General features: G+C 53.0%; 1 protein-coding gene across 2 annotated transcripts in view; it reads right to left on the minus strand.

Moving 5' to 3' along the window:
• Positions 1–25,002, minus strand: part of SLIT3 (slit guidance ligand 3) — a 729,759-nt gene that overhangs the window by 16,276 nt on the left and 688,481 nt on the right. For both annotated transcript variants that reach the window (XM_044932473.2, XM_044932474.2), the window contains exons 27-32: positions 22,180–22,277; positions 18,298–18,437; positions 16,112–16,205; positions 8,883–9,020; positions 7,162–7,402; positions 5,044–5,174 (exon numbers count right to left, since the gene is read on the minus strand). In XM_044932473.2, coding sequence (XP_044788408.2) covers positions 5,044–5,174; positions 7,162–7,402; positions 8,883–9,020; positions 16,112–16,205; positions 18,298–18,437; positions 22,180–22,277 — 842 coding nt within the window. The remainder of the gene's footprint in view (positions 1–5,043; positions 5,175–7,161; positions 7,403–8,882; positions 9,021–16,111; positions 16,206–18,297; positions 18,438–22,179; positions 22,278–25,002) is intronic.

Genomic DNA, 25,002 nt, shown 5'->3' on the forward strand with positions numbered 1-25,002 from the left:
AGGATGTTGGACAGGGGGTTCTGATAGGAGGCTGTTCTGGCTTCGAGTCCCAGCTCTGCCACTTACTGGCCTCTGGGCCAAGGCTTCATCTGAGCATCAAAGTTCTCACCTCTAAAACAGGGGGGATGATGCTCGCCTGTGGCCTGCAGTGAGGACTGGATGAGACAAAGACTTAGCAGTGGATGGGTCTGTGGTAATTAAGACTGGAGGGAGCATGCACTGGTCACCAAAGAGGGATCTCAGGGGCTGTTTTAAACTTTGAATTCCCGTGGAAACCCTGAATTGCTAGCTTCTTTTGAGACTCTGGGGCTTCCCTGGTGGCTCAGAGGTTAAAGCGTCTGCCTGCAATGTGGGAGACCTGGGTTCGATCCCTGGGTCAGGAAGATCCCCGGAGAAGGAAATGGCAACCCACTCCAGTATTCTTGCCTGGAGAATCCCATGGATGGAGGAGCCTGGTGGGCTATAGTCCACAGGGTCGCAAAGACATGACTGAGCGACTTCACTAACTAACTCTGAGACTCTGCCTCCCCACACAGCTGCATCTGTTGGCATTGTACCCTCCAGGCTACCACGGTCTCCAACACTCCCTGCTGGGACCCACTTCCCCCAAGTCTGTCACCTTACTAGGTCCCTTGGACCTTGCATGCAGGTGAGTTTGCTCCTCAGACAAGTCTTAGAACAGAGGAATAGTGCAGTCTGCCTCCATTCTGGGGCAGGGAGGACTTGGGTGAGTTTTTGTAGATTGGGTATTATATATCTGGGCCTGGAACAGAATCTTTCTACTTGCAACTTCAGCTGGGAACCTGCACGGAACCCAGCTGCTCTGGGGCTGTACTTCCCTAATGCGGTCTGCAGCTGCCCCCTCCCGGATCAGATCAGCTGTGGTTTGCCTTCCTGTGAGGAGGCTGGAGGAGCCATGGCAACCCACTCCTGCATTCTTGCCTGGAGAATCCCCATGGACAGAGAAGTCTGGTAGGCTGCAGCCCATGGGGTTGCAAAGAGTCGGGACATGATTGAAGCAACTTAGTGGGCCCTGGCTCTGAGGCTGAGCAGGTCAGAGTTTACTGCTGTGATTCGGGGGAGGAGATCTTTCTGAGGCTGGTATGGCTTCCTGGTTCCGTAGCTGCTGTTCAGCTCCTCCCAGCCTGGCTTCCATGCATACAGATGGGGTCTCCCCTTCCCCAGAGTCTCCTCGTTTCTCAGCCTGTGGAAACACTCATCAGCCATAGCTCATGTCTCAGCTCAGGCATCACCTCCTCCTCCAGGGAGCCTTCCCTGGTTCTCTAAGCAGAATCAACTATCTGTTCCTTCTTCATTGCCCCTATAGCAGGCACTGGCGTCTTCTGTGAGACCTCTTTTATCCTGCTCCTACAACACTTGCTTATTTACACATCTGCCTTCCTCCCTGGACTGTGTTCTTCTGAACACTGTGGCTCCAACCCCTAGCACAGGTCCAAGGCGAGGTATTGTAAGCAGTTTTTGGCAGGAAAGAGCTCCCTGCAGGAGGCTCTTGTGTCTTTTCACTAACCTTACATCAGGAACCCCCATGCTCTACTCAGATCTTTGGATTGCACAATACTTCGCCTGATCTGTTAGTTCTTTCTATAGATCAAAGTAGAACAAATGAGTAAGTAATTAACAGATGACCAGATCTCTTCCCCAGCTTCCCCTTCAGTCATCTCACAGACAAACTCTGTGAGCAAGACAGCGTCTAAAGAAGAGTCACAAGAAGTTGACAGGTCTGCACAGAGTGGGAGAGGTGACGACTCTGAGTCCCTGTCTCAGTGATTAACTCAGACTTCTCTTTCCTCTTTAAAAGCTTTCATGGCAGTACAGAATCTTCGGAGGTGGTTTCTGGGGGACACTGAGTCCACCATCTCCCCAGATTGCCAGCATTCTGATTAAAAGCAACTTCCCTTTCTATCAACATTTGCCTTTCTCTTGAGTTGAATCAGTCAGACCTGATTCAGTAACAGTGCCTGAGAGATGTTCCTGAGTGAATGCACTACTGGGGAAAAACCAGGGCTACCTAGAGAAAAGTATTTGGAAGCAAGACCACTTGTTTTGGCCACGCCTCATGGTATATGGGATCTCAGACCCCCGACCAGGGATCAAACCTATGTCCCTTGCACAGGAAGCATGGAGTCCTAACCACTGGACTGCTGGGGAAGTTCCAGCAAAACCATTTTTTAATACGAGATTCTTAGAGTCTTGGGCCTTTAGGATTGGGGGTTGAAGGGCAAAAAATATGTCACCAGACTTGGCATGAGGATCCTGGTAGGGACATCCTTTACTTGGTTCCTCCCAGAGGTAAGAAAAGGGCCCTGGGGTCTCCCAAGGGCCACCTGCTAACTCTCACCTGACTCCCTGACAAGCGAGTAGCCATTCTACGGGTTCCTGATTCATTCCTGCCCTAAGACACCAGCAGAGTATTTCAACATTTGTATCAACAGCACACCGCTTGCCCAAACCAGCAGCTGACCTCAGTGTGGGAAGGGCAGGGAGTCCCTACGCTTTGGAGCAGCCTAGCCGCTCCGCAGTCTGGCTGTCACCTTCTGTCATTGCCCCACCCACGTCCAGGCCGCCAGCAACACCTGGAGGGACGCAGTCCTGTCATCCGCAACACGCGGGAGAACGCTGTGCGAGACACGGGGGACCCAGCCACACCTACATGCGTCTGACACTTCAGGCTTTGGTCAGGCAGCCCTGGACCTGGTCTCTGTCCCCGGGACTTCACCCATAGCCAGCGGCCCTAGGAACACAGATGGTAGCAGTCCCTGGCTCCAGGGAACTCTGAGGCCACGGGGACGTTCACTGAACCTGCTGGCCAAACCTGCCTGGTCTCTTCTCCAGCCACCCCCTCTGCTGTGACTCTTCATGGCCACTGCCTTTTCATGGTCCCTCAGGCTGGTGGCTGCTGTTCTCCCGGCCTGCTGGCCCACTGCTTTCCCTGCTCACACACCTTCTTCAGGACCCACTGCAAATGGTTCCTCCTCCAGGAAGCCTTCATGGGTAAGCAAGCACTTCTCAGAATCTCCTACAGGTTCCTTAAAACTGGTGGCTGGGTCGGACCCCAGAGAGCTTCAGGTTGGGTTGGCAGGTCCAGGGTGGGGTCTGAAAACGTGCATTTCTGACAAGCTTCCAGCTCTGCAGCTGCTCTGGGACTTTACCTCAAGAACGACTGCTTTCGGACGTCCCTGGTGGTAGTCCAGTGGTTAAGAATCTGCCTTACCAGTGTAGGGACACGGGTTCAATCCTGGGTGCAGGAAGATCCCACATGCCGCAGAACAACTACTCCAGTGCACCAAACCACTGAGCCCGCACTGTAGAGCCCACGGGCCTGACGACTGAAGCCCCCAGGCCTCGAGGCTGTGCGCCACTGCAAGAGAAGCCCCTGCTCTCTGCCACAGGGAAAGCCTGTGTGTAGCAACAAAGATGCGGCACAACCAAAAGTAAAAGCAAATAAATAAAGCTTAAAAGAAAAAAATCCGCCTTGCAATGAGAGGGACACAGGTTCAATCCCTAGATGGGGGGCTATGATCCCACATGTCATGGGGCAACGAAGTCCCGGCTCTGCAACTGCTGAGCACAGGCGCCAGAATGAAATATCCCACCTGACACAGTGAAGATCCCACATGCCACAACTGAGACCTACGCAGCCAAACAAATACATGCTGCTAAGCCACTTCAGTCGTGTCCGACTCTGTGAGACCCCATAGACGGCAGCCCACCAGGCTCCCCTGGCCCTGGGATTCTCAAGGCAAGAACACCGGAGCGGGTTGCCATTTCCTTCTCCAATGCATGAAAGTGGAAAGTGAAAGCGAAGTTGCTCAGTTGTGTCTGACTCCTAGCGACCCCATGGACTGCAGCCTACTAGGCTCCTCCATCCATGGGATTTTCCAGGCAAGAGTACTGGAGTGGGGTGCCATTGCCTTCTCCGAACAAATACATAAGTTTTTAAAAAAGAACGACTGGTTTGTGCCAATGGTTTTCATGGGATTCGTGGGAGGCGGGCTGGGGCTCCACGAGGGTGTGTGTGAAGGAGGAGGCTGCTCCCTCCAGCTCTGCAGGGTGGCTGTGCTCCTGTGTGTTTAGCATGATTGAATTCCACGTACAGTTTTGATTGAAGAAAGGATTTAGTTACTGGGAAAAACGTTGCCCTTCACTCATCGCGACCAGACGTGCTCTTGCTTCCAGAGGCGAAGGGCCGGCCTCTGGACGGGATTTGCTCTTACATCCTGTGCTTTCCCCAAGGAACGGCTCTCCTTCCACGGGGAGGTTTTATGTGATTTTAAGTGTAACACAGACAAACATGTCTCGTTTGAGTAGTTCCTTTTATACCTATTATAAAAATATTTGTAACTAAAATAGTTTTTAAACGTTCCTAGTTGAGAATTCATTTGACTGAGGAAAAAAGTAAGGCATGGCGAACTAGCAGAGCTGCAATGTCACAGATGCTATCACTCAGGAGGAAGCTAAGTTTAAAAAGTGAGCAGATTTAAAGCTGATGCAAGGGAGGGCATTGAGTAATAGCCCAGCCAACATACAGATAATGTAAAAATCAGGGTGATGGTTGGAAAGACCGAAGTTTAGGAAATACAGTTTGAAAGTCACTTAAGGAGAAGTCCTGCTCTCTCCATGCTCTGGAATTTCTTCCCCTTGAGTTCCAAGCTCATCTCCCTCTGTTTTCTTTCTTAAACTAATCAAAGATTGGGATGACATTTTTAAAAGGGCATCTCATTAAGCAGCCTCGTCTCCATTGGAGCAGAGGCTCCTGCCCAGGAGCCAGCTGGCCATTTATCTTATGGTAATGAGGTGTCATCTCCCCGTGGGTCTGCCTTCCTCCCTTCCTCCAAGACCGCCTCTCTGGCTCCCACCCGCCACTCTGTGACTATGTGTGACTGTGTGTGTGTGTGTGTTGGGGGTGGGGAGGGGGGAGAAGCAGACCCAGAGCCGCCAGCAGCTTCTGCAGCGCTGGATGCAGGCCGGAAGGTGCTGGGGTGGGGGGCGCTCGTGCAGCAGGGGCGGGACCGCGGTCCTCACCTGTACACTGTGGTCGGCGGCGAGCTCAGGCTGTCGTAGACGAGCCTCACGTGGCCCTGGTACAGCTCTAGCGCCAGGGGGTCGTTGTCCCCCTTGTAGAGGAGGAGGCCGTTGTCCTTGTCCGTGGCCACCTGGAGGGAGGCGCGAGAGTCAGGGCCGCCCCGAGGCCCGCCCCCCCGCCCCCTGCCCAGAGCCCTCTTCCAGGTGGCATATCCTGAACGAACCCTGGGTCTGAAATCATGTCCTTGTTTCCTCTTCCGTCTAGTCTGTATATTTCCATAAGGAAGGCCTGTGCTTAATACTCAAGCAAATGCCGATCGATCAATTCCAAATACTTATGGGGTATTCAATATGCGTGGCTATTGTTTTTATGGGGTGTGTGTGTGTGTGCGTGTGTGTGTAAGTGAACACATATATAAAAATGCCAGGAACCATGAGCTCTGATCTAGCCTCTCGGGGCCTTCATCTCTTTGTATATAGTAATAATTATAAACAAAAGACTAACCACTACTATTTAATTCAGTGTTGACTATGAACTCAGGAATTTTTTAAAACACCAGTGTCTGGGCTTCACCCCAAACCGATTACATGCAAATCTCTAGAGGTGAGACCCAGGCAAAGATAAGGTGCCCCGGGAGATTCTAATGTGTTGCCAAGGCTGAGAAGCCCTGGTTTCAGAAGCCGCTGCTCAGAGGGCATGTTCGCCAGGCACTGGGCTCAGGGCTGGGCTCTCGGACAGTCAGTCAGTGCCCACTGCCAGGCACAGGGGCAGTGGCAAGAGGGGGTGTGGGGCAGCTGGTTGGATAGAACACTGGGGTGTTTGGGGCCCGGGGCCCCATTAGTTGGGATGTAATGCTTGGGTCTCTGGGTGAGTAGGACTAAGAGAGGAAGGCAGGAGGGCAATGAAGTGACCGGGACAAGGGATGATGGCACCCAGAGCTTCTGTCTTGTATGTGCCAGTGGTCCACCCCCATCTCAGAGGTCTGCTTATGGACTGGAGGCTCCGCGAGGTGAGGCCATGGGAGCATTTGTGCATCTCTGCAGCCCCAGTCTCTAGAATGGTACCTGGCAGGTATAGATGGCCAGTGGATCTTTGTTGAATGAATATTTTTCTCCATAAGCTTAAACCCAGGCTAGTGTAGCCATAGCCAGAAGGAAGAAAGGGCCTCGGTGGATGCCACATGGCAGGGCTGCTAACTGGCCTGCACCCTCTAGCTGTGCCTCTGGGTTCCCACTGCTCACCAAGCCTGCTCTATAGGCAGGGTCCTACTCTATGTCACGTGCGTGCATGCTCAGTCAGCTGTGTCTGACTCTTTGTGAGCCCGTGGACGGTAGCCCGCCAGGCTCCTCTGTCCATTGGATCCTCCAGGCAAGAATACTGGAGTGGGTTATCATGCCCCCTCTTCTCCAGGGGATCTTCCCAACTGAGGGATCAAACCCACATCTCTTACATTTCCTGCATTGGCAGGTGAGTTCTTTACCATGAGTGCTATCTGGGTCTCTCTATACCATATCCCTTGCCTTCCCCTCTGCCCCCAACAGCACTGACAGCATCTGGAAATGTGGTTTGGAAGAACTACTCAGATCCACAGGTTAAGGAGCCTGACAGAAGTTAGATGGAAAAGAATCTGGTTCATGCTAAACAGTTTCCTGCTCCCTGAAAGATGCCCTGCTCCCTCCTGCCTCTGGGCCTTTGCACATGCTGATCTCCCAGGTTCGAATGCACCCCTCTTCACCCTGCATTATCAGCCCTTCCACCCTTCTCCATGCCAACTCCTACTCATCCCTTAGTTATCACTGCCTCTGGGAAGTCTTCCCTGATTCTTCCAGGCAGGCTGGGATCACAGCCCCACCTGCGTGCTCCCACATCACCAAGGATTATCATTGACAATTTTCTTGTTCTCCTGCCCTGGGCAAGGGGCTTGGCTGTCTTATCCCCCACTGAATCCCCACTGCCTGCTTGGCACGTAGTAGTTGAATGACTGTTCCCTAGAGGAGTCAGGAGCTGTCTGTAGAAGCCATGGAGTTGGCCAATACCCCCCACCCCAGCTGTTTCCAGAACAGTCAGAGCTTAGCGTCAGCTCAGGGTCCTTCCAGGCTGAGTCGGGCGGGGCGCACCTGCAGAGAGATGTTGGCCTGGGGCCGGACCTTGGCTGAGGCCAGCTCCACGTAGGAGTCCTTGCCCACGAAGTTGACGGTGATGAGCTTCTCGCACCTCGGGCCAGCGAAGCCGGGGGGGCAGCGGCAGGTGGGCTCCTGCTGCACCACAATGCACTGGGCCCCATTCTGGCACTCGTACTGGTCACAGGGGCTGGTCTGCAGCAGGACCATGGGCGGGGGGTGTTCACAGTGGAGCCCACTGGGAGGGCAGAGAGGACGGTGGGGAGAGAGGACAGGGGAAGGTGAGAGGAGATGCCAGGTCAATGAGGCCAAAGAGCTGCCTGGGGAGAGGGTGGCATGAAAGGGAATGGGGACTGGTTCCAGCCCTGCCAGAGATGGGGGGAGGACGGTGCCTTCTCTAAGCCACAGATTTCCCACTTTTAAAATAATGCGGTTGGACTAGAGTGCAGGTCCTCAGTTTCTGTGTCATCAGAATCACCTGCGATACATTTGTTAACGGTGCAGACTCTCTTCTAGCCATGAATGAGCAGATAAGCAGCATGGCATGTGCACACTATGCAACACTATTCAGCCTTGAAAAGGAAGGGCATTCTGACGTATGCGACAATACGGATGGACCTTGAGATGATACTGAGCCAAAGCAGCAGTTACAATGAGACAAACACTGTCTGATTCCATTCATATGAGGTACTCAGAGGGGTCAAACTCATGCAAACAGAAAGTAGAGTGGTGACTGCTGGGGCTAGAGAAGGGGGAATTGGGAGGTACGGTTTCAGTCGGTGAAATAAAAAGGTTTCTGGAGACGGACGGTGGTGATAGCTGCACGGCAATGAATGTACTCACTGTACATTGAAAAACGCTTAAGATGGTAAATTTTGTGTTATGTGCATTTTGCCACAATTAAAAACATTTTTTTTATAAGTGTGGGTTTCCAGCTCCTTCTCCCCACCCCCGATTCTCATTTCATAGCCCTGATGTGGGGCCCTGAAACTTATATTTTCATAAGCCTCGCTTGCAAAGGGCCTCAGTCAGCCTTTGGAACCAACCGCCTTGAGAACTCATGGTTCCTTCCAGGCTCATGTTCCCAGTCTATGACCAGGGCTCGTCTGCACAGTTGGCTCTATGCTTCCATGAGACCTGACGTGTATACAGAACACATCCCCCAGGCTGATCCCCTTGACTGCAGTCCCCAGCCTCCCCTCCGGGATCCCCTGTGCCCTTCCCTTCTGGTCAGTGTGGGAGCTGGAGCTGCCACCCATATACTCCGTCCATACACCCCACAGACATCTGACCACCTGGCCAGCACCTCCTGTCTCCCTTTTCTCGCCCGGCTTCAGTGACTTCCCCAAATCCTCCCATCCACCTCCATCTTCCTGTCACTAGGGAATCCATAATGGTTTATTCTCCAGCCTAGAAAGAAGATCCTGCCAGCGTGGCCATGTGGTTACCTCCACCCTGCAAGCTGGGCTCCAAAATGGAATCATCTTTCGTTACATGGAATCATGCCCAAGTTTGACCCTAAGTCCAACTGCCAGGGGGTTGCCCTGGGTACCTCCTTTTTCCATCTACAACACGGGGTTAACAATGTCTACTCTGGGACTTGGAGGGCGTGAGGAAGCTTTGGGAAATAAAGACACCATGGACATGCAGGGCTAGGGTCGCCTGGGCCCCCCAGCCCCCCACCCTCTGCTGCCTGCCCCGCAGCCCCTCAGCCCTACCTGAAGCCCTGGGGGCAGATGCACGTGTAGCCATTGGCCGCGTCCACACACTGGGCCCCGTGGCGGCACCGGTGGGCGGTGCAGTCATCATTGTTCACCTCGCAGAGCTTCCCGCTGTAGCCAGGGGGGCATTCGCACCTGCAACATGTCAGAGCGAGGCTGCTCCAGGCCCGGCTAGCTTCCAGGCAGCCTCTCCTGTATCTTCTTGTGTCCTCAAGGCCCCTCAGCCCCCACGAGCTCCCCAAAGCCCGGCCCACAGCCTGCGAGTCGGTGTCTGCCTGTTTTACACGGGCACCCTAGGAACTAGTTCTATGAAGACAGTGGTAGATCCCAGTTAAAACCTTGTCAGCAGCTGGCTGGGGGCTCACGTTGTGGTCAGACAGGTTTTGGCTCAGATCTGCCACTGTCTACGTAGAACTAGTATTCAGCTTAGCCCTCCTTCACGCACCTCTCACAGAGCACCTTGCTGAGGTCTCTCAGCACCCAGTGAGGGAGGGTCTGTCCCCTCCAGGATCAGGAGGAGACCGGGCTCTGGGAGAGCAGACTGGACTTCCCCGAGGCCCCCCCAGTGTAACGATGTTTCGTCTACGCGTACGTGTGTCAGATGCTGTTCTGCATGTGTCTGCTACTCGGTGCCTGTTTCAGCGTCTCCACCCTTAAATGTGGCTGATGATCAGTACCTTCACCTCTTATGGCAGCTTAAGAAACTAAGCGATCCACTCTGTGCGGGGCACTAGATCCACATTGAATAAAAGTGTGATATGCAGAAGGAGCTGGTAAGCATGGTGAAGAAATGATGCTCTCGGCACTGCCTTTGATTCTTCTCTATTGTTTATTCCTTTTCTCCCCCAGAGATTCAGGCTGATATAAGAACTGGGATAGATGAAGAAGATGTGGTACGTATATGCAATGAAACGTTACTCAGCCATGAAAAGGAATGAAATTGGGTCATTTTGAGAGATGTGAATGGACCTAGAGTCTGTCATAAAGAGTGAAGTAGAAGGAGAAAGACAAATATTATATATTAATGTGTATATGTAGAATCTAGAAAAAGGGTGAAGATGAACTTATTTGAATCTAGAAAAAGGGCAAGAATAAAGGCGCAGACGTGAAAACAGACGTGTGGACACAGTGGAGGAGAGAAGCACTGACATATATGCGCTACCGTGTGTGAGACAGATGCTAGCGGGGAGCTGGGGTGCAGCACAGGGAGCTCAGCCTGGCACTCTGTGATGACTCAGATGGGTGGGATTGGGTGGGGTGGGAGGGAGGAAAGTGAAAGCAGAAACCAACACAACATTGTAAAGCAATTATACTCAAAAAAAAAAAAAAAAAAGAAAGAAAAGAAAAAAACAACACTAAGCTGGAAAAAAAAAAGAGAGAGAAGGGTGAATCCCTTTGCTTTCGATAGATGCCTCTGGTCTCCAGGGGAGAGTATGGAGCTGTGGTTCAACTCAGGCCTTGCGGGCCTGCCCCGCCTCTCCCAGAGGAGCACAGTGTCGGCAGCTCCATGGTGTCCCTGCAGGCTCAGGCTTCAACATGGCCAGAGGCAGCTGCTATGGCCAGCCTCCCTGAACGTGGGCCAGAAACATGCATCTATGGGCTCCTCTCTCTGAGGTGACAATGTGTCAAAGTCCCAGCAAGAAACAGACCACAGGTACCACCTTACTCACAGGGGCTCAAGCACACACACAGGCACTTATGAACACAGATCCTTCCTAGCTCCTCTCCCTCCTGCAGGGCCTTGAGCCTGCACACCTCTCTGGGGTCCCTGGCTGAATTTTACTGGACTGACTATGAAAAATAAACACAGCCTGTGCAAGTCAGAGGAGGAAGCTGGTACAGAGGAAGCTGTGCAATAGGTGGTGAGGTAGGAAGTGAGACCTTGGAACACTTACATGATGAGGGAGCCCAACTGGGGAAGCATCAGGACAAAGGGACGGTCCTCCCTCCCCACTTTCCTTGCTCCACCCCCTACTAGGATGGAGAAAAGTGGGCTGGAATCGCAAGTAGATCCTGGTGCTGCTGGGGTTGCTGCGTGCTGTGGATTCGTGGTAAGGTACGATACTCAGGGGGCCTGGATGTCCCTGGAGGCCGGCAAGTTCTAGAATGTGAGGATTTACTGGGCCTGCACCCAAAAGCTGCGACATCTCTAAGAGCTGACCTATTCACCCTTACTTGTATGATGGATAAATTTGAAACACGTGACCTAGTGCTGCAGCAGCTAGAGCAAACTTTCACAACCTCGCCCCCACCTCAGCCCAGTCTTTGAAAGCGACATCCTGGGGATGACTTCGTGGGAGTGCATGCTGCACATACTGCAGGCCAGGCCTCTGCGAGGGTTAAACCTGGCCCCGGTAGGTACATGTGGCTGTGTCTCCTGAATTCTAAGTACCTGCAGAGCAACTCAAGCTGTATGAGCTTCTCCGAGGCAACGATAGCTACTCACTACTTACAGGGGCAAACCCAGCCTGGTAAGCACGGAGTTCAGGGCTGCTGAAGTCTTCAGGAGAAATGAGGGAAGCCATGCTCTCTTGCACATGAAGCAGTAGAGGTCTGGAGGCAGATGTGGTTACGGCCTTCTTTTCTTTCCAATGCTACAGCCCTCTCTACACATGTGCTTCCTAAACAAAACCCCCAGAGTCTTGTAAAAGTAGAGCTTCTGATTCAGGGAGTCTGGGTGGGGCCTGGGAATGAGCATTCCCAATAAGCTCCCATGGGATGCTGGCGCCACTGGTTCATGGACCTCATCTCTAATGGCAAGGATCCCTACAGTTCTTTATCGGCTAAAGACAAGCAACCGGTGGTATACCCCGCATTCCCTGTTTTCAAATGTTTTGCCTTTTTTTTCTAAGGCATAAGGTTTATGCCATTTTGATACGCATTTAACCTACTGATTCTGGACAAAGAGGAGTAACCAAGTGACATCCTTGGTTTCAGGACATCAGGAATCTCCGGACTGAGCTGAGGAATCAGCCAGACCTGGGTCAGCTCTCATCCCCTTCCATGCACACATGTCGGCCACTCGCTCCACCTCGCTGTGCTTCAGCCCACATAGAAAGTGGTAACAGTTTCTACATCCTAAGGGTGCTGAGTGTCAAACGTGGTCATACCCAGCGCCTGACACAGAGGGAGTGCTGGCCACTGCCGTCTGTTTCTGGTTCTGTCGCTTTCAGGGTGTAGCGGCAGTTACTTTCAGGCCTTCAGTATATTATTTCAGCGTTCACGTCACAGATACTGATATAGTCCTATCTGCTTTGTTGAGTTGAGGCCTCATTAGAACAGCATACAAGGAAACCCCCGAGGATAAACACCTTCAAACTTGGGCAAAGGCTGCAGGGACTGCACGTCTCTTTTGCTAACGTCCCTGTGGCCTGCCTGGGGATGTGAGTCATTATGGTGATGGTGGGGGGTGGGGGGGCATTGTGGGATAAAGTGAAAAATGTTGCACTGGGAGAAGGGGCTTTTGATTTAAATGCATCTTAATTCAAAAAAAATCAACATTATTGAGTTGGCCTGTAGACTTCATCAAGATTCTAAGAGACACTGTGCATAAATATATTATCTCAAGATTTTGAAAGCTAGACTGGTTTCTTTCTATTTTGTCCTTGAACTCAAGGAGGTCTTGGTTACAGTACAGAGAGTTTCCAGGGACAGGGAGCAGAGAATCAAGATCTGTGGTCCTAACTCCCTAACACCCCAGCTCCAGCCCAGCACCCTGGACCACTTCTGACCAGTCTCCATGCTCGCTGTGCTCATCCAAGCCAGCCTCCTCTGAGCCTGCTGTCCACTTGGCTGGGAACACCACTGATGTCCTTCCGTCCATGGATATTCTACCCAGTCTTCCTAGCTCAGCGACCACCACTACCCCTTCCTAGGCATACCCAAAGCACTCTGCCTGTCAGTCCAGCCGCCGCAGCTTTGGGTTCAAGTCTGTGCTTTAAGCCTCTCCTTCCAGCCCTTTGCTCGCCCCTCAGTTAAAGAGTAGCCCTGGTCTGAAGTCCGATCCTGGAGTGGGAGAAGCAGGGGCAAGGCAGCAGAGGCATCTCTCGCTCTTCCTTATGCTTAGGTAACTGGTTACCCGAGAGCCTACCTGGCACATCTGGAAGGGACGGAGTTGGCAAGGCAGACCTGAAGGACCTCAGCTTCCTCTGTTCCCTCTGAGCCAGAGCCCTGCACTCCTCTTACATTTTCGTGGTCACGGGCTCTAGGCTTCATATGTCCAGATGGAAAAGGAAAACTCAAGCAGGCCTGCTCATGGCCCTCGGTCACCCTTATGTACATAGACTCTGCCCCGCCTGCACGGTCCTGCTTCTCTCAGCCCATCCCAATGCCACCCATCCTTTGGTGGTCACCTCCAGTCTCACCTCCTAGAGTAGAGGGCTTCCCTCTCTACTCCAGGAGGTTCTTCCCCCTCCTCAGAATGCCAGCAGCACCCAGGGCCCGAAACTAGGGCCCCAGGAATTCCTTCTTTTCTAAACCTCTGTGTGGTGTCAAATTCCCTCCCCCAGGTCCATGGCAAGAGCCTCGGATGGAGGAAATAAGAAACCTCCTACACTACCCACCACCCTCACTGCAATGAGGATTTGGGGACTGCGGTGGGTTGGTGGGAGGACAGCAACTGGAACCCATCGTTCTTACATTCTAGGATTCTAAGAGTTTACAAGTTCAAGTTTTGGAGAATCCATGAATCTAAGAGTCCACAGTTCTAAGACCCTGTGATCTCATGATGTCGGGGGCCTTCTAAGATCATGGGTTTGCATGAAGTCCTGAGCTTGCAGTACAGAATCAGAGTCTCAACACCCCCAGGTCTGAGAACTCTCTGTCACGTGGTTGAGAGCTGAACAGACTCTGAGTGGTGACAGCTCCTGGGGACATCTAGACCACAGTCTGAGCTTGTGTCCTGAAGTGGCTGGGGATGCCACTGGGTGACAGGCTGGCCAGAATTCTCTTTCAAGGCTCGTAAGCACAGGCACCGAGCTCCAGACCCACATCCCTTATCTCTGCAGGTGGCTGTGAGGGTCATGTGGGGTGTCTTTGCTGAGGGCTTGTTTGGGGTTCCCCCACAGCTGCTCTGGTCTCTGTCAGATCCCCCAACCCTGATTCCTTGGTGTTAGAGGACCTCACTTTCCCCACTCAGTGCAGACAGAGCCTACTGGAAGGAGGGGAGGCAGGTGTGCGGTCAGGGATAGGAGAGTGCTCTTGACCAAAGGGTTCTGAGGTGTCCCTCCCAATATCAGAAAATCCCAAGACCTGAAGGGGAGGCAGGTGTGCGGTCAGGGATAGGAGAGTGCTCTTGACCAAAGGGTTCTGAGGTGTCCCTCCCAATATCAGAAAATCCCAAGACCTGAAGGCCTCAGGATCTTCTCCAGAAGAGGCAACGGCACACTTTCACAAAGGAGTGTGGAGGGAGGAGGTGGGGACAGTGCCCAGGAGTCCCCAGGGGCGCCCTTTGGTCTGCAGGCTCCTCCTGAGGCGGCCTCTTGTGTTCCCTTAGAACAGCCTGAGCGTGCCCCTGCTCCCCCGGAGACACCGCCCCAGAGGCCACATCGCTGGGCCTGTCAGAGCCCACAGCCTGCCTCCTCCCTGCCCACCCCCACCATGCGCAGGCACACAAGCTGGCGGACTTGCTGGAGCCAGGGGGCAGGGCGGGCTGCATCTGGGGAATGGCACCAGATGCCCTCTGGCCTCTGCTTCCTCTGTGGGGTGGCTCCGCCGCACTAGCTCTGGAAAGAAAAGATGTGGTGACCACAATGTCGTTTTCAATTCATTTCCCAGAATAATGGAAATAAAAGCAAAAATAATAAATGGGACCTACTTAACCTCAAAAGCTTTTGTATAGAAAGGAAACAATAAACAAAACAAAAAGACAACACACAGATTGGGAGAAAATACTTGCAAATGATGTGACTGATAAGGGACTGGTCTCTCAAATTTACAAACAGCTTATGATACTCAATAGCATCAAAACAAAACAACCCACTCAAAAAACGGGCAGAAGACCTGAACAGACATTTCTCTAAAGAGGACACATGTGTCCATAGGCACATGAAAAGATGTTCAACATCACTAGTTATTAGAGGAACGCAAATCAAAACCATAATGAGATACCACCTCACACCAGTCAGAATGGCTAGCATCAAAAAATCCACAAACAATAACTGCTGAGGGTGATGTGGAGAGAAGGGAACCCTCTTGCAATGTTATACTGGTACAGCCACTATAGAGAACAGTATGAAGGTTCCGTAAAAAATTAAAAATAGAGATACCATATGACCCTGAAATCCCACTCCTGGGCATACATCCAGAGAACTGGCCCTAAAAGACACATGCAGCCCAACGCGGACGGCAGCACTGTTTACAACAGCCAAGGCACGGAAGCAAGCTAAACGCCCACCGGCAGAGGAATGCATGAAGGTGTGCTACATATACCGTGGGATACCATCCAGCCGTTAAAAAGAATGACATAAGGCTATTTGCGGCAACATGGATAGACCTCGAGAGTGTCATACTGGGTAAAGTAAATCAGACAGAGAAGGATAAATATCATATGCCATCTGTCATATGTGGAATCTAAAAAGAAATGATACAAATGAACTTATAAAACAGAGACTCACAGACTTAGAAAACGAGCTTGTGGTTGTCACGGGGAAGGGACAGTTCAGGACTTTGGGAATATATAGGCTATATTTACAAAGGATAACCAACAAGGACCTGCTGTAGAGACCACATGGCGCTCTGCTCACTCTTATGTGTCAGCCTGGATGGGAGGGGAATCTGGGAGAATGGATACACGTGCACGTATGACCGAGTCCCTCCACTGTTCACCTGAGACTATCACAACACTGTTAATTAGCTGCTTTTGGCGTTAAAATAAATAAATGCATAAAACTCAAGTGTTCTAACAGGAAAAAGAAAACATGTGCTGGGAGAGAGGGAGGGAGGGAAGAGAAGGAAGACTAGGGAGGGGTCAAAGAAAGGGGCTCACTCGCTCTCTCAAGAGAGGAGAGAACAGGGAGGGCAGACACAGAGACTCATAAAGAAAGACACTGACAAAGAGAGAATCAGACCGTGACTAGTCAGGGGTACAGAAAAGCACATGCTAGCAAACTAATAGAAAAAGAGAGAGTGAAAAAAAAATATGGAAAGAACCCCAGAGTTTCTGCTGCAAACCCAGGCTACTGGAGCCAAATCCTTGGGACCTGGTGCCAGGCATGAATGAGCCTCACCTGAATCCTCTGTCCAGGGAGATGCACTTGGCCTCATGCTGACAGAGGTTCATCCCCGGCACACAGTGGTCAATGACCTCGTCGCACAGCTCACCTGGTGGGGCGGGTAGAGAGCCCAGGCGTCAGGGAGGAGACGGGGGGATACCCCGGCTAGGTCAGGTTCATCCAGTCCCCGGTCAGGAGCCTGCCATTTATTCTCTAGGCATCTCCTTTCTTCTGCACCTCTGTCTCAATTTCCCTGGCAGTGACCACAAGAAGACCCCAGGACCTCTCTTGGGCACTGTTAGAGCTTTGCCATTTGGCTGTTTCACTTGATTATCCAGGGGCTGCAGTAGCCGAAATCACCCCTGACTTGGTCAAAGTCGCTCAGTTGTGTCTGACTCTTTGTGACCCCATGGACTATTCAGCCCATGGAATTCTCCAGGCCAGAATACTGGAGTGGGTAGCTGTTTCCTTCTCCAGGGCATCTTCCCAACTGAGGGGCTGAACCCAGGTCTCCCGCACTGCGGGCGGATTCTTTGCTGCCTGAGCCGCTGGGAAGCCCGCCCGACTGTGGGCTATGCTTATCTTTCATTCTACACTCATTTATGGAGCATCTCCTGTGTGGTAGCACTCTGCCAGGGGCCAGGGACACCGCAGTGATCCAGTCCCAACCTCCCCCGTGGTGTGTGTGTTGGGTTGGGGGCGTGGATCTACAAATAACCAGGCAATTATAACACACAGCTATCAGCACGATGATGGGAAAACCTGGTGGAAACTCAGGGGTTTCCTGGAGGGGCAGCCAGGGCTTAGCAGTGCAGTCCACCTGTTACAGATAAGTAAGCCCCGTGGGTTTTCTCAGAGAAGAAAACATGGAAAGAATTTGAAGTTCTGGTCTCTGGCTACATCCCCTTTGAAATTCACAGGGCCAGAAAAATGCCTAACAGGTCATAAATACCCAAAGATATAAGCCCTGCCAATAAGCCCTGGAAAACTCACACCACCAGAAAGCAGAACGTGGGAGGTCAGACCAGCCTGCAGGGGTCAGGTTCCTGGAAGACACACCACTGATAACTTCCTTGCATTCCACCCAGTCAGGCCACGTGGAGAGTGATGGAGAGAAACAAGCTTGCAGCCAGAGAGGCGTGGGGCAGGTGTGTCCGGGGCAGGGTGAAGGAGGGTCCGAGGGTGGCTAGGTGGAAAAGCGTGGCAGACACAGCCCCAGAGTTGGCTCTCTGCTGTGGTGGGGGCAAGCGGACCCCACCCTGCCGTCACCGTGTCCCCAGCCTCTCGAGACCACAGAGGGTGCCTGTGTGCCTTCTAAGCCTCTTCTGCTTCTTCTCCGCCCGTGACACTGAGAGAGGTGTATTCTCTGTGGGACACTTCTGACATTTTCTGGCACAGACAAAACCTCGATGTCCCATTCTTAGGAACAAAGTACAATGAATCAGAACTGCATCGGGTCAATGGAAGAGGCAGGCAGGAAACTGCCTTTCTAAGTGTTTGCTCGGCACGCCTCCCCCCCTGCCCCCGTCCATTCTCCCACCTCAGTTCAGACCTGAATGAAGCATGAGCTGAGCGCAAGGCAAGTGCCTCTCAGTTGGCCTCAGACACCACTGGGGAGCCCAGGGCTCCCGAAGGAGGGGATGAACATGAACTAAATGAACAGAGAGCTGAAAGCCGGGGACCTGCTCAAAGTGGGGAGGAGTGAGTGTTTTGTGGGGGTGGGTGGGGGAGGGGTGGACAAACGAAGGGAGAGGGTCTTTGGGAAGCCCCTCAGGGCATATTATGGGTTTTTTATTTTTTTGGATTCAAGTTTTTGTCCAGAGGGGGAAAGGAGGTGGAGTTTTTGGAAGAAGCCTAGAAAGTGGTGGGCTTCCCAGGGGGTGCAGCGGTAAAGAACCTGCTGGCCAACGCAGGAGATGCCAGAGACGCAGGTTTGATCCCTGGGTGGGGCAGATCCCTGGAGGAGGAAATGGCCACCCACTCCAGTATTCTTGCCTGGAGAGTCCCACGGACAGAAGCTGGCAGGCTACAGTCTGTGGGGTCTGCAGAGTCAGACTTGGCCGAGCACACAGCGGTCTCCTCTAATGCGCGCCAAGCCCACCCAGGGCCCCGCACGGCAGCCCGCCCCTGGGCGTCGGGGGCTCACGCCAAGCCCACCCAGGGCCCGCATGGCAGCCCGCCCCTGGGCGTCGGGGGCTCACCCGTGAAATTTGGCGGGCACACACACACGTAGTTGTTGACCCCGTCCACACAGGTGGCGTTGTTCTCGCAGTCGTTGTCCTCGCAGTCGTCTGGGTTGATCTCACACCGCTGCCCCTCGAAGCCCAGAGGGCAGGAGCAGCTTTGGGGATGCGTGGGTGGGGTCAAGGGTCAGGGAGCGGCAGAGGGGAAGGCGGGGGTGGGAAACACAGTCAGTCAGGTTTCTCCTCTGGCTGGCAGTCTGAGGCCGTTCTTGGGGCACACAAGGCCTGGCGTTCTGAGCAGGAAGACCTTTAGGAGCCTTCGGGGCATTTCTGATAGCCCCCTGCCTCCAGTCTCTCCTGGCCCTGGGTGGCTGCCTTGCCTGGGGGCAATCCTACGGCAATGCCTCCTTCACGGCTCCCCCAGCTGCAGTGGTAGAGCTTTAATTCCTCCCTGTCTCCTAAGCGACCCTTCAGCTATGTTCTATGGGTAGTCTCTTTTGTAGACAAAGAGAGAAACAGCGTAACAAACTCTGTACTTTTTTTTGTGACTCAAGGGCAGCTTTTTAATTGGGAGCAGGACTTAGTGGCCAAGATCAGGCTTTGCAACCAGGTTTCCTGGGTTAATTTCCGTATCTGTTTCATCATCTGTTGACTGGTGGAACTATCTACCTCCAGGGTGGTTGTAGGCATTAAATGAGATTATACAAGGAAAACACTTAGAGGGGTACACAGCACAGAAAGCATGTCAGCTAGATTTTGTTCTAGACAAAACCACACACCTCCTTAACCTTCCCTCGGGGATGCCATTGCTCCTTCTCATGTATCCCTGCTACTTCTGAGCCCCCTCCTGCTTCTGGAAGATGAGGGGGTTGGGTGGGAGGACACCTTTCCTGCCAACACTTTCTGGTTAAAAACACCATAGACCAGCATGACACAATTCCTTAACGTGTCTCTGAAGTGTTAAACCTCTTGGATACAAACCTCATTCCCTCTCCTCTGCCTGGCCTTGGCCACAGCCCCAGGGTCAGGCTGCATTGTCCGATAATAAGTCAGAAAAAAAGTCAATATTGATGAAGGCTGGGCAGATGACAAGGGGTGAGGGGAGTTGAGAGGGTGCAGGTGGAAGATGAGAGTCTGATTAAATGAAATTAAATGAACGATGTAGGAATCTCATTCTTCCTGCAGGCTACCCCTCTCGTCAGGGACCAGAGTCCTGTGTTCCAGCTCAGACCAAGAATCCCAGGCCTCTCTCCATTTGAAACTAAACTAATAGAAAGTGGATTTTTGTGGTCTTATTTTTTTTGTTTTTTCCCTGCATCATGTGGCTTGTGGGCTCTTAGTTCCCTGAGCAGGGATTGAACCCAGGTCCATGGCAGTGAAAGCCCAAGTCTTAGTCACTGGACCACCAGGGAATTCCCTTAGAATCCAAATTAACATCCTTTTTTCCATGACCTGAAAAGTGGGTCACATTTCCTACAAAAGGCAGGCAGAGGATTCTTGGGTCTGAGCTCTTCATGGAGCAAAATAAATGACTCTAACTCCTCTCTTTTTCTTCTTCTTTTTTCTCTTAGGGACCCTGGGCATTCATGAAGAAGGTCATTTCTTCAGAGCCACACGGGGGTGGGTTTCCAAAGATCTTAAACCATAGTGTTGTCTATTTTCCTGATATGAGTTATTTCCCTCTGACTTTCCCCAGAGAGGACTTAGGACTCTTAGGACTGCGTGAAAGTGGGGTAAGAAGGGGCTGGTCCAGGGAGCGGAGGTTGCTCATGGACTGGACCAAGGGTGGAAAAGAGGTTCAAGTCTCTTTTGTCCTCACTGGAAACCTGGTGGGAGGTGGGGGGAGGAAGGAGGAGGGGATGTCAAAGATATCTCAAGAGCAGTGTTGGCTGTGTGGACAGACAGCAAGTCACATCTCCTGTGCAGCCAGCCCTGCCAGCCTTTGCCTGTTTTGTGAGCAGACAGTCAAAGCGTCAAGACTGGAGAAGCATCTGGATTAAGAGGTGGGTGATGCTTCCAGAATTCTGACTAGTCAGAGGTGTCATGGATTGAATTGTGTCCCCTCAAAAAGATATGTTGACATCTTAACCCCCCTCCCCCGAGCCTTGGAATGTGACCTCATAATTGAAGACGAGGTGACATTGGAGTGGCATGGGCCCCTAATCTCACATGACTGGTGTCCTTATAAGAAGCCAGTCATGTGGACACAGACCCAGGGAGAAGGATGTGTGTGCAGCTGAAGGCAGAGACTAGAGTGACACAGCTGCAGGTCAAGAAACGCCAGAAACGGCCAGCAACCATCAGCAGCTAGAAGGCAAGAGAGGAGCCCCCGCCCGGTTTCAGAGGGAGTGTGCCCCTACTGCCTGAGCCGTGTGAGAAGCCATTCTTTGGTTCCAGGCCCTCGAGCCTGTGGTCCTCTGTTATGGCAACTCTAGGTCACTGAATAGAGGGACACGAGAGCAAAGCCGCCCGACAGGGGCCCTCCCTGTGCCAGCCTACCAGGTGCTGCCCTGGGCGGTGGGGTGAGGTGGGGGATCCCACACAAGCTATGCCATCCCAGGATGAGGGCCTCATTGCCTGAGCCCTGCATCCCATTTTCCAAATCCTGTAGGTCTGGGCTGTTTTCCTTGAAAATTAAGTCCTAAACAATCCAGTTCATTTGGATTTCCTCAGTGATGGAGAGTGCAGACAGACCCTTCCGCATCCCTGCAAAGAGGGCAGTAACACCTGCAGGGGCGCCCCTGCCTCTTGTGGACGATGACGTGGGTCCCGGGGCTGGGGGTGGGGATGGGGCCAGGCTCCCCAGGCCTGGAGGAGTGCTTCCTGACTGAGGCCACGTGGCCACTGCTGTGCGAGCTCTGGGTGGCTTCTCCTCACGTCCACTCTCAGTGGGGGAGAGCTTGGCCCACTGCAGGCAGGAAGATGAGCTCTGCCTTGAATTTTGCTTTTCCAGAGTTGAATTTGATGGGGCTGACTTGGCGGATGGATATGTGGGCGGCTGTTTTCCCCAGGGAGAACCCGGAGCCCAGAAGCTGAATTTCTTTCACAGACCACATAGTAACTCGGCCAGGGGGCCTGTGGTTGTTCATTGTTTGTTCCCTGAGTGCTCTGACCTCCTCACACAGCACGGCACCCAGTGCCCCTTCCTTTGCTGCCTGGCCCCTGGCTCTTTGGGGGTGCCCTATGGGCCCGCCCCCCCTGATCTGCTCTTGCCAGGATAGGGCCCAGGAAACGGCATCAGCAGGCAGCAAGGGGTGGGTGGGAAGCAGGAAGGGGCCAGAGGTTTGGCAGAGGCCCAGAGGGCCAGCTCCAAAGACAGGGATGAGAAAAATATCTAAGTGGCTTTTACCTTTTTTCCTCCTGAGTGTCAGGATATGTGACCCAGAGCAAATCAATCTCTGTGCCCCAGTTTCCCCATCTATTAAGCAGGGACAGGAACTACCTGTACTGGATACGGTCCTTGGGAGGATTTAAATGAGATTTAGAGTTAAGTGCCTGGCACATATGAACATGTAATCAACACAGGAAAGAATAGTGGAATTTCCAGGCTGGCAGGTTTTTTGAGCTATTGATTATCCTAGTCTGCTCTGACTTCAGCCAGCAACTGTAGCTTCCCTTGGAGACCTCCTGGCTCTGGAGACAGACTCCCTGAATTCAGATGCCAGTCTGAACACTTTCTGTGTAACTGCAGATGAACAATTTATCCCTTTGATGCCCTAACTTCCTTATCTGTACAAGAGGGATAGCAGTAGCTGCCTTATAGGGAAGGCAAAGCCTGAAAGTCCTTCACATCGAGGGCTGGGTGGAGTGCGGCCCGCAGGAGGCGCGGAGCTGGGTTTCCTCCGCCTGCCACAGAGTCGTGGGGCAGACTGAGGAGGGAGGCCCAGGGCGAGCTGTTACCTGAACCCACCCTTGTGGGTCTCGCTCAGGTGGCAGGTGCCTCCGTGCAGACAGGGGTTCTGAATGCAGGTGTTGATGGGCACGGTGCAGTCTCTGCCCTGAGGAGAGACAGAGAAGCACATGGTGAGGGAGGCTCTCCACGGCCGCAGTGAAGAGGAGGCCCTGTGGGCTCCCAGCTCCCTCTGCGATGAGGGCGGGGGAGGTCGCCTGGGGCTCTGGGACCAGTGAGCTGGCTGTGTGCCCTGGGGAAAGCCCAAGGGAGCCCCTGCCTTGGGTTGCTCCATGGTGCGTGGCGCGGGGAGGAGCGCCGAGCTCAGGACCGCGGCCCCCAGCCTCACTACTGCCCAGACTTCAGCCCCTCCCCACCGTCCTAACCCATGGGCCGAGAGCAGGGGCTCTGGAGCCAGGAAGAGCTGGTTCACCTCCCAGCTTCACCTCTTCCTGGTTGGCTGACCTTTACTTTGTATTCGCTTTTTAACTTCTACACGCCTACCTCATAGAGCTGTTACCAGAGTTGAACTAGACCTTTCAATAAGGAAGTGCTTAAAATACGACATAACACATCTAGCACATAGTAGGCACTCTGTAAATGCCAGTAGATGATATTACCTCTAACCTCACTGAAGCATAACTGTAATCTACAACTTGGAGGGTAGACTATGGCTGAAGTGTGGTTAGCAGACCTTCGCCCCCTAAAGTGACAAGCTTGTCTCTGATTGGTCCAGACATGAGCATGGGTGTTGCTATTTGCTCTTAAGTTCTGTGGGTGATCCTGATGGTAGGCTACCCTGAGACCCCCTGTGAGAGAAATTTTGGGCAGAGTGGGATTCCTCTGTACCAGGCGCCCTGCAGGGGATGTGTGAGCTAAGAAGGTGCCAACTCTGTGCAGGTGGGGGGAGCATGCCAGGGAGGAGAACAGTGAGGGCAAGGCACCACAGAGCCAGGCCTCCGTCCCAGGGAGTCGCCCCTGGCTTGGTCCTCTGCCACCAGCTTCTCCCGTGGCACCGACGGACCAGCACTGCACCCAGGTTTTGGCAGCCGGTTCCCTGGACAACCTGCGCGATCCTGGGGGGATGTCTCTGCGTTTGCTTCTGGTCTGTGTGCTCAGTGTGGGCGCGGGGCCAGGCGGGGCCATCATGGGTGCCCTCCCACTGCCACACCACCTGCTCACCATCTGCCTGAGAAAACCCTCCTTCCCGCTCTGCCACTGCTGCCCGCGCCCGCAACAAGAGGCACTGGGCTTCCTGGCTGGACCCTGCTGCGCTCTGCCTTCTCCCACCGCCTCAGCGCTGCAGCCTCAGGTCCCGCCTCCAGCAGCCAGAAGGCAGGGCTGTGTCTGTCCGCTGCTTTTTGAGCCTGGCACAGTTAAAGGGCCCGTCAGAGGTTTCTCGGAGGGGAGGAGATCTGGGGTGTGAGCTGGGCTTATCCTAAACCACAGCAACATAAGATCCCTTTTGGCAAGCCGGTGTGTCGATGGAAACTGCAGTGCTCATCCTCACTCCCATATTCGGAGTATGGTTTCTGTTCCAGGACTCATGCTGAGTTTCACATTCACAATGGTGTATAATGTTCATAACACCCCTACCATATGGGTGTGGTTGTTATTACCCTCATTCTTACTGAGAGGGAAGATGGACTTGGAAAGTGAGGCAATATGTCCACCATCGCACAGCAGTATGTGGAACCAGCACAGTTGAACCCAGACATCCAGTCCAAAGCCAATTCTGGGAACCGCTTGCTGGGCGCTTACTCTGCCTCTCTCAAAGCACAGGCTCCGCAGGTACGCAGATCTGAGCGCACATGCTGGTCTGGCTGCTGCTGCTAAATTGAGGAAATTACCAGTTCTCTCTGAGACTTGTTTTCATTATCTGTAAAATGGCAGTAATAATACCTATTGTATGGATTTAACAAATAATTAGAAATCACACTCATCTAAGGTACCTGACCCTGGCAGGTAACGGTAGCTCCATAAATAAGAGCTATTCAGATACAGATCATGATGATTATGGGGGTCTGAGATAGATTTTTGGGTCTCCCTGGTGACTCAGATGGTAAAGAATCCACCTGCCATGCAGGAGACCTGAGTTCACTCCCTGGGCTGGGAAGATCCCCTGGAGAGGGGAATGGCACCCCACTCTAGCATTCTTGCTTGGAGAATCCCATGGACAGAGGAGCCTGGTGGGCTACAGTCCCTGGGGTCGCAAAGGGTAGGACACCACCTAGCGCCTAAACAGCAACAACAGCGAAATAGTCCAGGCATGTGTTGTGTGCGTGTCTGCGTCTGTGTGTTGGTGGATAAATGGGCCTGGAGTGCAGGACAGGAGAACCCTGAGCAGGTCAAGGCATGGCCTCCCTGCTCCCCGCCTGGGCCAGGGTCTTTGCTCCGGGGACTTGCAAGCACCTGGGGCTCCCTGGTGGGGGTTCCTCCCCTGGGGTGGGGGCAGGGGTGGAGGTGGTGTCTCCTCTAGCCCTGGATGCCACAGGGCACTGGAATCCAGGAAGCAGAGCCTGCATTTGGTAATGCGGTGCCTGGGCCCAGAGGTGGGGTTTCTATCATTCACAGGCTCTTCAGAAACAATCACCATTGTTAGCACCTGGCCAGTTAGCATAGTTCCATGCTCTTGAGCCTCATTTTGCTCAACCCACTTGATCTGTAATGCTCCTTGGTTGTCTCCCGTGACCCCCTCCCTACGGTGTGTGTGTGTGGAAGAGGGGGGACTGGGACTTGGCCAGGCCTTCTAGGTTCCTTTACAGGACCTTGGAAACAGGTAACCCCACTGGGATCCTGTTTCTGAGATGGGACCAGCAGGGTGGCTCTAAGAC

The sequence above is a fragment of the Bubalus bubalis genome, chromosome 19, assembly GCF_019923935.1.
Source record: "Bubalus bubalis isolate 160015118507 breed Murrah chromosome 19, NDDB_SH_1, whole genome shotgun sequence".
NCBI lineage: Eukaryota > Metazoa > Chordata > Mammalia > Artiodactyla > Bovidae > Bubalus > Bubalus bubalis.